Raw genomic sequence first — 15,574 nt, forward strand, 5'->3', positions numbered from 1 at the left:
GGAATACACTTGGTGAATGACCAATGGTCTCCAAAAAGCATGTGCGTGTGCATTTATATTTGTGTGTGTGTGTGTGTGTGTGTGTGTGTGTGACATAAAGTCCAATGTGATGGTATTTGCATGGCATTAAACTAATCGAGTGTCTTTCCTCCGTCGAGTAGAGTCGTCACTCCATCCTCTCTGTGCTTCTCTGTGTATGAAGAGGATTCAGCTGCTTGGCATGGGAAACACAAGGCCAACAGAAAGACTCCTCACATGAAACAACAAGGGCCAAAGCCAACCGACGCAAACATTCCCAACGACATCATCCACAGTATTCCCAGTCCAAATCCCACAACAAACTTTTCTAATACCTCTTCACATGTTCCAAGTCCACTCCAAACATTTCAAGTCCATCGTCCATCCAACCAAAGTCCAACTACCAAGTGACCCAGGTAGACTTCTAACATTTCAGTCCAACTACSAAGTGACCCAGGCAGACTTCTAACATTTCAGTCCAACTACCACATCTTTCTTTCCCAGGTTCCCTTTCCTCGGATTCCAGGTCAGACGTGAACCACTGTCCTTCCCTTGTTTGACACTGAGCTAAAGTCTTAGAGGGATTGTTGATGTCACAAGTTCAACATTTCTCCAGTTCAAATAATGATTTCAATCCATTTTGAATGATGAGTTAAGAGGATTCTCCATTTTGCATGATGACAGAGACGGTTAGGGGTATACTGTCTGTATCTTTCAGAGGTTATAGGGAGGGAGGCCATGTATACATAGGATATGTACATTATGTTGGAGTGTCCCTAGTGTAACATCTAGTGACCTCGMCAAGAGGTTGGGACCTCACGGCGTAATGGCTGAGGTGTTGGACTGATGCTGACAGATGCAGGGTTGCGGGTTTGAGTCATGTTCAGACTACCCCCCCCAAATCTTTTCACTACAGTGGGACTGTATGGAGGGTTAGGACCCTGGTCAGGCAGACAGGAGACGAGAGAGGAGGATACTGAGAGGGTGATGTATAGAACCCACCAGTGGTCCTCTCTTCACACACTCTCTCTCTCTCTCCTCTTCCTCTCCCTCTCTTCTGTGCGTCTTCTATCATCTCACTTGCTGTCTTCATTGTGACCTTCCTTCCTTCCTTCCCTCCCTCCCTCCTTCCTTCCTCCCTCCATCCCTCTCTCCTCTCCTCCTCTCTACATGACACTACATTTTCCCTTCAGTCTCTCAGCTCTGGACTGTTTCCCGGACCGTTTCCCGTCGATGTTGAGACTCATGTTTCTCTTCTTGTCCAGGTTGAGCAGCTCCTGGAACAGCTCGGTCACGTTGTGGTTGGTCTTAGCTGACGTCTCCATGAACGCACACTTCCACGTGGTCGCCTTGAAGACCACACAGTAGGATTATTAATGGCATTCATTTTATTATTGTTATTAACAGGAGAAAGTAGAGCGGGAATTCGCTTTACAGCAATCGGCCCAACAATACCAGACCTGGGTAAAATATACATATCAACTACTTTGAGTTGGGATTTACTTAACTTGGGGTTTGCACTTTTGGCACTATTCCAAACTGAATCAATATTTTAAAGTATTTCACATTATGTAGGTCTACTGAACCCAGGTCAGATTTATTCTTTTTTTTACATTTCAGATGTCAATGTTACAGACCTGTGCCTCTCCATCTTTAGTCTCCACCTCTCTCTGGGTCTCATCACTCTTGTTGCCCACCAACATGATGGGGATGGCCTCTATGTTCCCCTTTATGGCTATCACCTGGAGGACAGAAGGAGAGATTACAACACAGTCACACACACAGTCACACAAACAGTCAACACAAACAGTCACACAAACAGTCACACAAACAGTCACACACACCTGTTGGTAGATAGGCTTGAGTTCCTCCAGTGACTGTTTGCTGGTTACAGAGTAGACCAGTATGAAGGCATGTCCTTTAGATATGGACAGCCTCTGCATGGCAGGGAACTGGTGACTGCCTGTTGTATCAGTTATCTGGAGCGTACACACACTCTTATCACAGCTGATCACCTGTAGACACACACAAACATACACACATAATTAGTATCATTAGGATATTACATGATCATTCACTGAAAAACATTGCTTATACTCAATGCTCTTTTGATCACTAAGTTGTATCATTTGACTTGGTGCATCAGATCAGTGGATAAATTAGCCCTCTGGACACACTATATATGGTCATCACGTCTATGCATCAGATAAAGCAGTTGGCCTACTGCCCATCCCTGATTACCTGTCAATGCATCGTTGTGTCTGAAACGGCACCCTATTCTCTGAAGTGCACTATGTTCAGGCCATGGTCAAAGTAGTGGACTAAACAGGGATTAGGGTGCCATTCCAGACGCTGCCTCTGTCTTTCTTCCTCTCCACCACCTCCTCTCCCTGTCGATAGGTGTCCTCCACAGTGGGAATATAGGTGTCCCTGTCTCACCTGTCGATAGGTCTCCTCCACAGTGGGAATATAGGTGTCCCTGTCTCACCTGTCGATAGGTGTCCTCCACAGTGGGAATATAGGTGTCCCTGAAGGTGCCTTTAACGAAAGCGTAGGACAGGGGCTCTTCCCACTCCCCCGCTCCAAACACCACCACCCTGTAGTCATTACTCTGCTCAGGCATGCTGCCCCCTACTGCCTGGGCACAGTATTAAAACGAGAGAGAGAGAGGTAGAGAGAGAGAGAGAATTGCAGTTATTTTGTGGAGGTCATAAAACAGAGTTAGAGGTAAAAGGTGAAAAAAAGAGTACTGTACTGACTCAGGTAGAAACAGACACATAGACTGACTCCAGGTAGAGACAGACACATGTACTGACCCCAGGTAGAAACAGACACATAGACTGACTCCAGGTAGAAACAGTCACATAGACTGACTCCAGGTAGAAACAGACACATGTACTGACTCCAGGTAGAGACAGACACATAGACTGATCCAGGTAGAAACAGACACATGTACTGACTCCAGGTAGAAAACAGACACATAGACTGACTCAGGTAGAAACAGACACATAGACTGACTCCAGGTAGAAAACAGACACATAGACTGACTCCAGGTAGAAACAGACACATAGACTGACTCCAGGTAGAAACAGACACAATGTACTGACTCCAGGTAGAGACAGACACATGTACTGACCCCAGGTAGAGACAGACACATGTACTGACCCCAGGTAGAGACAAGCCCCATTACTGACTCCAGGTAGAAAACAGACACATAGACTGACCCCAGGTAGAAGACAGACACATGTATCTGACTCCAGGTAGAGAACAGACACATGTACTGACCCAGGTGAGACAGACACATGTACTGACCCCAGGTAGAGACAGACCCATGTACTGACTCCAGGTAGAAACAGACACATAGACTGACCCCAGGTAGAGACAGACACATGTACTGACCCCAGGTAGAGACAGACACATAGACTGACCCTAGGTAGAGACAGACACATAGTACTGACCCCAGGTAAGAGACAGACACATGTACTGACCTCCAGGTAGAGACAGACACATGTACTGACTCCAGGTAAAACAGACACATAGACTGACCCCAGGTGAGACAGACCAATGTACTGACCCCAGGTAGAGACAGACACATGTACTGACCCCAGGTAGAGACAGACCCATGTACTGACCCCAGGTAGAGACAGACACATGTACTGACTCCAGGGTAGAGACAGACACATGTACTGACCCCAGGTAGAGACAGACACATGTACTGACTCAGGTAGAGACAGACACATGTACTGACCCAGGTAGAAGACAGACCACATGTACTGACTCCAGGTAGAGACACAGACACATGTACTGACCCCAGGTAGAGACAGACACATGTACTGACTTCCAGGTAGAGACAGACACATGTACTGACTCCAGGTAGAGACAGCAACATGTACTGACCCCAGGTAGAGACAGACACATGTACTGACTAAGGGGGTATCCCTGATGAAACAAAAGCTTTGAACTACCGTTAACTTACCACAACTCTCTTTCTGTATCTGAACATATTCCTCAAATACTATTCTGCATTCTTGGCAGTATGTGTGTGTGTGCGCATGTGTATTGAACAGCTCTGGGGCTAAACACTGGTTATAAGGACCTTAACACAAATGACAACACTGAATTACATCCACTTCAAAACTAGAACACCACTAGGTGCAGACATACTAATATTCATGGACAATGTGGAATTCATCTAAAGGTTCGCACACACCTCGACCGCCACACAAACCCAAACACCACAACATCAAACTAACACGACAACTAGTACGCAGACAACGAAGCACGCGCAGAAAGACATGATCAGACAGACCAACGTAGAAGACAAATGTTCTAAAGCAGAAGTCAGCGCGCAGCAGTCAACAGAACGCAAGACACGACACACACACAGACACAGACACACACACAGACCACAGCACACACACACACAACACACACAGAACAGAACAAGACACAACACACACACACACCACACACACACACAGGACAGACAGACAGACAGAAAGGCAGACAGACAGACAGACAGACAGACAGACAGACAGACAGACAGACAGACAGACAGACAGACAGACAGACAGACAGACAGACAGACAGACCACACACATCACACACACACACACACACACACACACACAACAACCACACACACACCACACACAACACACACAACACACACCACCACACACACACACACCACACGCACACACACACACACGAGACACACCTCTCTTCCGTCCTTGACACTAGGGCACAGAGATTGATGACACTCTTACCAAATGGACTGTCTCACTCTGACCATCTTTCTTTCCTCCCCTTCTCTGATGAATAGAGATGGAAGGATGAGCTTTTAATGAATGAATGGTGTAAATGCATCTGGACCACCTGGACCAGCCCAGCCAACTCTACATTAGGAGATCACTTTGGCACAGACAAAGACTCCTCTACTCAGCATTTGTCTTTCTCTTCTCTCCTCTCCTCCTCTCATCTTCTCCCGTGTGTGTGTGTGTGTGTGTGGGTGGTGGGGTGTGGTTGTGTGGTGTGGGTGTTGTGTGTCGGTCTGACAGTCTCATGGTAGCTGCCTGAGAGACTGACTGTCTGTCTGTCGCACACACACCTGTCAGCTTTTTGTGTATGTGCAAATGTGTGTGTCGCCTATGAATGAATGCAGTTCCACACACACTCTTGGCTGACTTCTGCTGGCAGATCTTATCACAGCTAGCAGAGGTGTGTGTCTGCAGCCAGGAAATACATACTGATACTCTGTGTACACGGTCAGTCTCATTCTATACCACCCACACACACACACACACACACACACACACACACACACACACACACACACACACACACACACACACACACACCACACACACACACACACACACCACACACACACCCACACACGTTAGATAGTATGGAACAAACTCTGACTGGTTTCTCTCCTGTTCACATCTACTCACACACTGCTTCAATGCTTCATCTGTTCTGTCTGGGGTGGGTGTGCATGCGTGCGCGTGTCCGTGCATGGGTGTGATGGAGAGTGATGCAAACAGAGGAAATAAGCAKTMAAATMTCGGTGTCCCGCATATMTATTTCACATTAGAAAGCTTTGTTTGTAGAACATTTAAAACCACTTCTTAACCTGTCTTCATCCCAGTTCAACAATCCCTTCATTCCACCACTCCAACAGATTTCGCCGACATTAAGATGAGCTTAGTGTGTGTGTGAGTTTGTATGTATATAAGTGTGTTTATGCATGTGTGTGTGTTACAGATTGCACCACAGGGGTCTAGGCTTAGCAGCTAATCATTGAGCTTAACCTCTCTGTTCTTCTGGTCTGTCTGCATTGACCCAATTCCCAGGTCTTAACTTAGCAGCACGCCTCCTTCACATACAAACAAACACAGTGTAGGATAGTAAACTACGCTAATCCTGACATCCACAATCCATGCTCCTGCTGGTCAGTATCTGGGGGACATGCAGGAGAGAAGCAGACAGACAGCAGGAGAAAAGCAGACAGACAGACAGCAGGAGAGGTACAGACAGACAGCAGGAGAGGTACAGACAGACAGCGAGCAGATGAGGTAGAGACAGACAGCGAGCGGGAGAGGTACAGACAGACAGCGAGCAGGAGAGGTACAGACAGACAGACAGCGAGCAGGAGAGGAGTGGACAGACAGACAGCGAGCAGGAGAGGAGTGGACAGACAGACAGCGAGCAGGAGAGGAGTGGACAGACAGACAGCGAGCAGGCGAGGAGTGGACAGACAGCGAGCAGGAGAGGACAGACAGACAGCGAGCAGGAGAGGAGTGGACAGACAGACAGCGAGCAGGAGAGGAACAGAGACAACACTTCAACCAGTGTGAGCCGAGGTGCAGCCAAAAATCACAAAAACATCAAAGGAAATAGGTGCCACTTATAAAAACGTGTTTATTATACTTTCAGGACACTCACGAGCCATTCTTAGAAAGGACATCAGTAATTCAGACCCTTGCTGGTGTAACAGTATAACTTTAGACAGTCCCCTCGCCCCGACCTCGGGCGCGAACCAGGGACCCTCTGCACACATCAACAACAGTCACCCACGAAGCATCGTTACCCATCGCTCCATAAAAGCCGCGGCCCTTGCAGAGCAAGGGGAAACCCTACTTCAAGTCTCAGAGCAAGTGACGTAACCGATTGAAACGCTATTAGCGCGTACCCGCTAACTAGCTAGCCATTTCACATCCGTTACACTGGTCACCATATCCCCATGCTAGAAAGGACAGTAGTAAGGACAATTACTAACCCTAACTCTGATGTGTCCACTCATCATAGCTCAGTCCACAAACTATTATGATGCAACCATAACGTGTGCATGGAAGACGACACACACATTTCCTCCAACACCCACCTACACACACGCAGCCATGGTCCAATCTCTCTTTACTACCATCTGCTACACTACAAAGCGTAATCACTGGAATTACTGTCATCCCTCCCCCTCTCCTCCTCCTACTATGAACCCACACAAACACAAGGACCGGGGAACAAAAAAAAACGCACACACACACAGCAAGGATAGTCATGGAAGAAAGCCTGCCATAAACAGCACATATAACGTTAATCGGGAAAGCATACAATTCCCAGATGTACCGCCTGAAAATATGGAGGGATTAAAAATGGTTTAGCATAGGCCTCCTGTTAGTCAGAGACTATGCGTCACGTTGCCATCATGTTGGTGGAATGTAGCCTATGTAATAATGTATGTCCATGGCGGGCTTCTAGCAGGGTATGCTATAGGCAAAGTAAGAGTTAAAAACGACCTCGTTTGTTGTCAGCCTGTTGTCACAGGCTAACCTACTCTGCCCCTTTCATTCATAAAATTCCACAGGAAAAAGAAACGCCATCTCGCTTTGGTGGCGGTGGCATAATTTCAAAGGCGCCTCACATGCTCCAAATCCTCAAAACGAAACATGTTAGATCCCTGCATAGAATATCATCCTCTCTCCCTCTCGCGCATTCCTGACGATAATTCACACGGTTTATGGCGCAGTAACAGCAACATACATGTACAGATGAATTTTAACATATGGTAGAAATAACATGAACGGTTTGTAATTTAAAAGAACTGCTGCCCCATATTTACCAAGGCAAGAATCGCGTGCGTAACCGTCCAAGAGAGGCAACGCCACACAATATCAACATTCTCTAACCGACATAGCCTAACGGATTTTTCAAAATATTGATCTGGTTGTGGTTAAGTGCTACATACCTGAATTTGATGTGTAGTCCCGTTTTAGTGGCTGTCTTCGGACAACACGTTTGTAAGGCAAAMCGCTGAGTTTTAAAGCATTGTATACTATTCATGTAGAGCTCTCATGTCGTCCGCGAATTCACAGCCCGTGCTCTCTGTCTCTCTTGTTGTTGAAGCTATATTTATCGCTTTCTCTACTTGATATTCCCATGCACTACAGTTCTAGTGCCACGATGTCTTCCCTCCCTCTATCGGTATGTCTCCATCTATAACAGTCTCCATCGATCCCCTTATGGCTTGCGGATCATCGCGTCATCACACAACACTCATACACACACAGAAACGCACAAATAGGCCTAACGTTTTAGCGACTGAAAACGCAGGACCGGGCACGGTTTCGTGATTTACCGAGTTTTTATTTCAGCATATCAAGTGAAGCCATACTTTATTCAGACTGTCGAATTAACAGCAAAATATGTTTTGGCAGTAAACTGTAGCAAATGACCCTTCTAGCTGCGTCCCACTGTCCCTCCATAGCCGCAGGAAGTAGGGGTGCTGAAGGTGCTCCCCACTTATTTATAGCCTATAGCTTATATTTTGCAGTTAAACAAAAAGTGCTGCTTAGCCTACTGCATGATCAGTCCCAACCAAAAGGCCTATTGCTTTTTTATTTGCTAAAGGCAGTTTCAAATTAAAGTCAGCTGTTAGATTTGGGTACCGTTAGTAAAGGCTTTCATGGGCCAGCTAGAGGTGGATGTTTAAACCAGAGCCCATTCAACTGTGTTACCTGATTCTCCTGCGGCGCCAACTGCTTGGGTAGAGTCATCATCCACAGCCATACGCAAAGTTCATTAAACTAAAATGTAGATCCTAGGGCACCATCTCGGCATTAAACATTCCAAGAATCACATTCTGAGTGGACATTGGCATGGAGTGTGTGGTGTTTGCAGCACCCCAGGACCAGGTCACTAGGACTGGAACCCTGTACATTTGTACATTTCTTGTCTGTATCCTTGCTTCCCTAACTTTCTGCCTCTCTCACCATCCCCCGCTTAGGCAGCCACCAGCCTGTGAGCCCAACATCTACCTGGCCCAGGATCCAACCACCAGTCCACACACTGACCCGCCCACCAGACCCCTCTGATCCATCCGCTCCAATGTCCTACCCTGCGATCACTCCACCAATCCTCCTGGCTGTCACTCCTGCCCTACTGAACTCCCTAATGTTTTACTGCTGTCTTAACCCCATGTATTTCCCTGTAGCCCACTCTGTCTTGCCCCTTCATGTTGTGTCAACGTACACTTTGTATGTCTGCAGTTTCTGTTTTTGATTTATTTGCCATTTGTTTTACTTCTATATTATAATTTGTTTGTAAAGCGTATTAAGACATGTTTAAATGCACTTTAAATAAATACTGATTTGATCTGCATCTCTCCAGGACCAGGGCTGGAACTAAAGCCTGTACTGCCTGTAAAGGGTGTTTGTCTCCCTCTGTCAGTGACTTAGAGTACTGCAAGGCCTACACACCACAGTCCCCCAGGGAAACTCAAGACCACACGTATGCGTGGACAGCAAAGGCAGTCTCCAGAGTAAAGGAACAGCTGGTGAGAAAAGCCTCAGGGAGGAAGGGAGAGAGACAGTAGGGGATGAGCTAGACATGCAATGCTCTGCGATCACCCCCACAGTCTGGCCTCTATGGTTTGATTAAAGGAAGTGCATTTATAGACTTTTGCCAGGTTCACACATTACTACACAAAACACAGAGAGAAAACACCACACGCACAGTCCCTGGAACAGTGAGCATGTGTGGCCATTATCAGTCTGTCTGTCAGTCAGACATTACACTCCYAGCATGGACACAAGAGCCAWCCCATTCAGACTCCTCTGAGCGTGAACATTCACTAAAACACATCCCGGATGATTTCACTTCCTGTATACCAGTAAATGTATTGAGCACAGGTCAACAGGGCATATCAACGTCTTAGTGCAGGACTATTCCACGCCAGCCTTCATATATGCAGTACTGCTGGTTTTCCTTTCTCTTTGGTAGTTAAATTAATTGAATTGCCAGATTCCTCTGACAGGGAGTATTCCATAAAGTAGGATCAATGAGTTATCTAACTTCCTAAATAGTCTGAAATAAATTCATATTTCAGAATTTCTAAAGAATTGAGAAAGGCATGGTGTAACAGACTCCAGTTGTGGAAAAGTGTGAACAACGGAGAACAGACGGCACATTACTCAAGTTCCAGTTTGATTTATTAAAGATAATGAGAATAGAGACCGTACTAAACAAATACTTCCCAGTTCAGTTGACATACATAAATAATCATTTTGTTCAGACAGGGTGATGGAGTAAAAATCTTTGGCACAGATCTGCAGACATTGCGGAGACATGCTACTGTATGCACTAATTACAAGAGACTGAAATAACATGGCTACCTTGTAGGAAATGACCCAGCTCAGAATGGCTCTATCCCAAACAYACCCCGAGACTCTACTCCCTAGACACCTCCATTAGCCCCTACCCCCTGGTACCGTGTTTCCCAATCCATTATTATGGGGCCATTTTTGTTCTAGCCCAGCACTAACCCACCTGATTTAACAAGCTAATTTATCACAGAGTCTGACTTATTGGATCTGGTGTGTTAGTGCTGGGGTAGGTCAAAGGCTAAGGGTGGATTTGTGASTCCACTGATTCACAGACATCTACAGCACATGGGTTTCCTGACAGTAGGCTACAGATTACATTAAGACATTCGCATTGTTTAGAGGTCAGCTGGATTGTGTGGTGGCTACCCTAAGCTTCTGGTTGCATTCCAACCGGTCTTTAAAAACAGTMCCGCTGCGCCGATGATCAGATGCTACAACGCCTGGATTACGGGAAACTCATCATATAACATTGATACATGCGACTGATAAAAGACCGACTAGAAAGCAGAAAATACCCTCGAGTGAAAAAACAAACAAGTCCCCTTTCTGTGTGCTGCAGGGTGGTCACCGGCCACTGATCACGTGACAGGGTCCATTAWCATCCTTCATGGGACATCACACACTCTGTTGTGTGATTATGTGTGTTTATTGGAGTCGAGGCGTCTTCGAGGCTTGTGGTCATACATCGGTCTGTCACTGGTTCTTGTCATGCTTGAGGGCCTGGTTGACAGCTGGAAAAAAACATGACAATAAAAACATGAGTTATTAGTTTGACTGACAGATCTGGTGACAGTGTGTGTATAGCTCGATTTACATTGCGGAGATGCGGGATAACTGAGTATCGTACTTTACATGTGAATTAGAGTTCCGAGCAGTCCGACTGCTTCAGATGCCTGTTCTGAAGCAGTCAGATTCTCCCGGATAATTTTTTAGCCCGACGTGCGATCACTTTACATTTGAACACACCATGGGTGACAATTACTCTACCGGTATAATTTGTGTCGGCCGTGTTGGGGAAGAACTGAGGTGTCGGGAGCTGGGCCTGTTGTTTCCGCATCTCCACAATAGACATCTAACTTGTGGGTCTGTGTCTCACCTTCTTTAGTGACAGTATCAGCAATGTTCTTGGCCTTATCACTCAGGTTGTTGACGACACTGTCCAGGGTGGCCTGGTGTCTGAGGAACACGGGACGGACCACACGGGAGTAGAGAATAGCAGAACCGTTCCATGTCACTGGAGCCATACACCACACCAGGAACAAACACTATGGGAGAGAGGGATTGAGAGAGAGCGGGAGATTCTATGATGTTTTGGCCTCCTGTATATTGAATGTCTCACACACACACGCACACACACACACACACACACACACACACCTTGCCAGCATAGTAGAAGGGGAACCAGGAGAGGAAGATGTCGGAGAAAGCCTCAGCGATACTGAAGAATCCGTAAACCACCCAGTAGGTCAACCACTGAGTGTCATCGTCTTTCTTCTTACTCTCTATGGCCTTGATTCTGATTGGACAACAGGACAAGTGATGAATAGAACTAAATAATTAACATACATCATGTTTAACCCTTCACCTGGAGCATTTGATGTGAGCATGACGACACCACTTTTYAGATATGTTTTGAGGTGCTACTTACGAGAGGTACGCTGGGTAGACAAAGCCAATCAGGTTACAGAGGAGAGAGGCTCCATAGCCAAACAACAGATACAGACTGATCAGAGAGACCACACCTATAGACAGAGAGTCATACCATACACTGTCAATCTGGAAACATTTCAAAGCATCTTCATATCATGATACATCATCTCTGTGTGTGTGTGTGTGTGTGTGTGTTAGAGTAGGATGTTGGATGAATAAACAGGACAAGGCTTCGTGTGAAACTCAGTTCAAAACACTGACATTCACACATTCAATGTTGATGTACATAAGACATCTAGTGTAACCATGTGGAATATGAACCATGGAACAGGAGTGAGATTCCACAGATACTGGTCCGCTCTAACCTAAACCAACAAACTAGCAACTACATWAACCTACAGCCGTGAACTTCACCATCTGTCAAATGTGTGAAGGGTTAATTTACCCTTCACACATTTCAGTCAACATATGTACAATGGATTCCCATGTAAAAAAAAATAAAATAAAAAAAAACTAGGCTCAATCTGAGTTTTAGAGCTGGACAGAGATGGAGAGAAGCAKCTGCTGCCTGCTATTGTAACCCTAGCTAGCAGGTAATCAGCTTTTGTTTGGTTTAGCTCCTGTTTGCATAAGGAAATCATTTAGACATATGGCACCAGGCTTTTCCTCTGCAGGTTATAGTCCAATACACCAATCAATACACCTCATGATCTTCAAGACTGATGACTAGTTTCAGTTATGGCAGAAGGCTATATATGGTCMCAAAACTATGATTTGGAAAAGCAACACTGGGCACATCAAAATTATTCTCAAATGTGTCAATGGTGTTTTGGTAAAATTCCTGATTTGGAGTGCATCAAGTGTTGGTCATCCACAAACATGCAGGCACTCCCCACATATGGCCCGGGACGCTACAGACTTAATCAAAAATCCATTCCCCCATAACAGACAAATCAGAACAGAGACTGTTTGAATACCTTGCTATAAGAGTCCTTCATTGCCATGCTGCTTGAAGTAGCCAAGTCGCAGAGTAAAGAGGGTTACATAGGCAGACCTGTCAACCTTGGGAATTTCCCTGAGCCCTAGTTTGGACATGACAATAGTCCTAGGCACCATTAATATAGTGACTAACCAGTGCCTTCCCCTTCCTCCACCCAACAGCTTAGAATGGCCAGTGGACACCATGTCTGAATGCTCGGTGATGTGATCAGAGTCCCTCCGACAGGCAGCGGTAGAGCAGACAGAGTCCCTCTCTGACGTTGATGGAAGACTAATAGGCTGGGGTTCCTTCTCCAGAAGAAGAGCTAAGCTACACAGTATAGACTACAGGCAACTTCTCCTCCCGGTACTGAACACACATTGGCCGCAGAGAATTTCACACCAGACGTTAAAGTACTTCACTTCATACTTGACCAGACCAAGGCGCGCACACACACACACACCTCTAAGGTATATTGTCTTATATACTCTCTTTATTGCATATTAGGTACAGTTAGTTCAGTAGTCAACAGAAATTTCATCTCCGTCCAATGTAAAATTATGTTGTTGCTCTCAGGACATGTCCATAAACATCAGCACTGGCTATTGTGCGTGTCAATAATACCTCAAAAAGGACAATATTACGACAGCAACAGAACTAGCCCGGTCCCAGATCTGTTCGTGCTCTTGTCAACTCCATTGYTGTCAATGTCAACAATGAGTGAATGAGTAGGCATTATGGCACAACTCAACTGAAGGAGCACAACTCAACTGAAGGAGCACAACTCAACTGAAGACAGCAGGTCACCTTAAAAATGTGCCATCTCAACATAGCAGTTGGTATTTCTGTAGGAGGTATAAATACACCCCTTGGCTAGGGACCAGCTGYTAGCTAGACATTGGAAGCAGCTAAATCGACATCTAACAGTGGATTAACTGCAATCTAGGCCATCTCCGACCTTTGCCATTTCAAATGAGTGTCGTAAAATCATATTGTAGGCAGCCTAGGCCTACAACTAATGGCGATCAGCTAATGGGGATCCATAAATAAATACAAACAGTCACGTTAAAACAATATTTGGTCTGGTGACACCGTTTGTTTTCTATGGTTTGTTTGTGTTAGGCCTAACTGGGCTAGACTGCGTTACTGTTTATCAGCTGCAACTGTTGCTGGTAGGCTAGTTAGTTAATGTGACATGTCAGCAAAATAACTGTCATATGTTCCCGACCTTGCCAAACCAGCCAACGTTGCATAACGAGAAAGTAACCACAAGTGGCTAGACTAGAGGGGGAAGTTACAACGTTTCAACATTGACATAGAGCAGCATTACAACCAAGCAACTGGCAAAGTCCTACATTGCAAGTGGATTTAATATTAACTATTACCTGAAGCGATATATTTCTTCTGTATCCCAGTTTTCTCCTCCATCGTAGCTAGGAGATCTGTCACAAAGTTATTTTCATTCAACAAAGCCTCATAGCGGTTATGAAGTTGGGCAAACATTGTTGTAGTGGCGCCGTGTTGAACTTGTTGATTTTTGGATGCGTAGCCTACACAAACACAAATCCAATCAAAATGTTACGGTCAATAAACAAGCGAAAAACGTTAAAGTATTTCATATGTTTAAAGTTTAACACAACGAATTATCCGTGCGCGCCTACAAGCTGTTGGGCATATGGTTCCAGGCAAAGCAAACGAGCGAGAGGGAGGACTTTAATTAAGGTACAACCAATCAGAAAACGATTTTGTTGCTACCTAGTTGAAGCAACAGGTGATGAAAGTCAATTTTTATTGCCTGCAGTAAAGTTCAGTTAACCATTATGCTACAGTACTAATATCTGGTGAGTGGTGGCGTTTATACGTTTCTGTCATTGTTAGTGCCATGTGTTTTGGTCTACCATGCTACGTGACCTAGATTTTAACATGTATTTTAAGCCTGTTCCATAAGTTAGAATTAGTCCAAAAATGAAAGCAATTGTTTGAGGATGGTGCTGGACCATATCGCATAAAAATAAATCTCGATGAAACATCTTTAAAGAAAGGTTAAAATCCAGGTCATGTGACATGATTGTCCAAAACACAGGGCCCTAGTCCTTGCACATCTATCTAGTTATTTATGCCAAGAAGCAGTAAAAGAGCTTGCAGGCCCTGTCTGTAATTCTACCAACAGCTGACGCTGAACATGCCACTACTTGACAAATAACTATTCTCTGTCTGAACTGAACTTCAGCATGACGCCATTTTAGCACAAGAGGGCGCCATCAACCTGCAAATATGAGAATCAAATAAAATCAAACTTTATTTGTCACATGCGCCAAATACAACATGGTAGACTTAACCGTGAAATGCTTACTTACAAGCCCTTAAGCCTTAACAGTGCAGTTCAATAAAAGTTAAGAAAATATTTACCAAGTATACTAAAATTAAAAGTAATAATAAAAAAGTAACGCAATAAGAGTAACAATAATGAGGTGATATACAGGGGGCACCGGTACAGAGTCAGTGTGCAGGGGTACAGGTTAGTTGAGGTCATTTGTACATGTAGGTGGGGGTGAAGTGACTGCATAGATAATAAACAGCGAGTAGCAGCAGTGTACAAAAGGGGGGGGGGGGGGGGGGTCAATGTAAATGGTCATCACTATACAGTAGTTAGTAAGGCTCCAGTTAGGCTAGGCATCACTACTCATTTGTGCAGTCTGTTGGATCCTGGCTATTAACATTTGAGGAATGGTATACCAGCGGGAGGTTCATCCTAAAATGA

At 45.2% G+C, this 15,574-nt stretch overlaps 2 protein-coding genes across 4 annotated transcripts; both read right to left on the minus strand.

The window, feature by feature from the left end:
* Window positions 1-1,099: 1,099 nt before the first annotated feature.
* LOC111953865 (GTP-binding protein Di-Ras1-like) lies at window positions 1,100-8,014 on the minus strand. 2 transcript variants are annotated; one of them, XM_023973362.3, is made up of 5 exons: window positions 7,769-8,014; window positions 2,507-2,656; window positions 1,863-2,033; window positions 1,656-1,760; window positions 1,100-1,367 (listed from the first exon to the last, which is right to left on the minus strand). In XM_023973362.3, exons 2-5 carry the CDS (start codon window positions 2,639-2,641, stop codon window positions 1,185-1,187), a joined length of 594 nt encoding a protein of 197 aa, XP_023829130.1. In that variant the 5' UTR covers window positions 2,642-2,656; window positions 7,769-8,014; the 3' UTR covers window positions 1,100-1,184. The 2 variants fall into 2 exon arrangements, with proteins under 2 accessions (XP_023829130.1, XP_023829131.1); XM_023973363.3 differs by having other exon boundaries at window positions 2,507-2,652; window positions 7,769-8,012.
* A 2,161-nt stretch (window positions 8,015-10,175) lies between these two features.
* LOC111953632 (receptor expression-enhancing protein 6) lies at window positions 10,176-14,563 on the minus strand. 2 transcript variants are annotated; one of them, XM_023973035.3, is made up of 6 exons: window positions 14,475-14,563; window positions 14,199-14,363; window positions 11,833-11,926; window positions 11,562-11,700; window positions 11,281-11,449; window positions 10,176-10,915 (listed from the first exon to the last, which is right to left on the minus strand). In XM_023973035.3, exons 2-6 carry the CDS (start codon window positions 14,314-14,316, stop codon window positions 10,878-10,880), a joined length of 558 nt encoding a protein of 185 aa, XP_023828803.1. In that variant the 5' UTR covers window positions 14,317-14,363; window positions 14,475-14,563; the 3' UTR covers window positions 10,176-10,877. The 2 variants fall into 2 exon arrangements, with proteins under 2 accessions (XP_023828803.1, XP_023828802.1); XM_023973034.3 differs by having other exon boundaries at window positions 14,199-14,513.
* Between the last annotated feature and the right edge of the window lie 1,011 nt (window positions 14,564-15,574).

Source organism: Salvelinus sp. IW2-2015, linkage group LG27 (assembly GCF_002910315.2).
Source record: "Salvelinus sp. IW2-2015 linkage group LG27, ASM291031v2, whole genome shotgun sequence".
Taxonomy (NCBI): domain Eukaryota; kingdom Metazoa; phylum Chordata; class Actinopteri; order Salmoniformes; family Salmonidae; genus Salvelinus; species Salvelinus sp. IW2-2015.

Excerpts from the sequence above, each read along its gene's own strand:
- LOC111953865 (XM_023973362.3), bottom strand. The coding sequence starts at position 2,641 with ATGCCTGAGCAGAGTAATGACTACAGGGTGGTGGTGTTTGGAGCGGGG. Across the intron at positions 2,034-2,506 it reads TGGAGGACACCTATCGACAG|GTGATCAGCTGTGATAAGAG; the intron begins GTGAGACAGGGA and ends GTGTGTCTACAG. Across the intron at positions 1,761-1,862 it reads TCAAGCCTATCTACCAACAG|GTGATAGCCATAAAGGGGAA; the intron begins GTGTGTGTGACT and ends TCTGTCCTCCAG.
- LOC111953632 (XM_023973035.3), bottom strand. The coding sequence starts at position 14,316 with ATGTTTGCCCAACTTCATAACCGCTATGAGGCTTTGTTGAATGAAAAT. Across the intron at positions 11,927-14,198 it reads GAAGAAATATATCGCTTCAG|GTGTGGTCTCTCTGATCAGT; the intron begins GTAATAGTTAAT and ends CTCTGTCTATAG. Across the intron at positions 11,450-11,561 it reads CCTTCTACTATGCTGGCAAG|TGTTTGTTCCTGGTGTGGTG; the intron begins GTGTGTGTGTGT and ends TCTCTCCCATAG.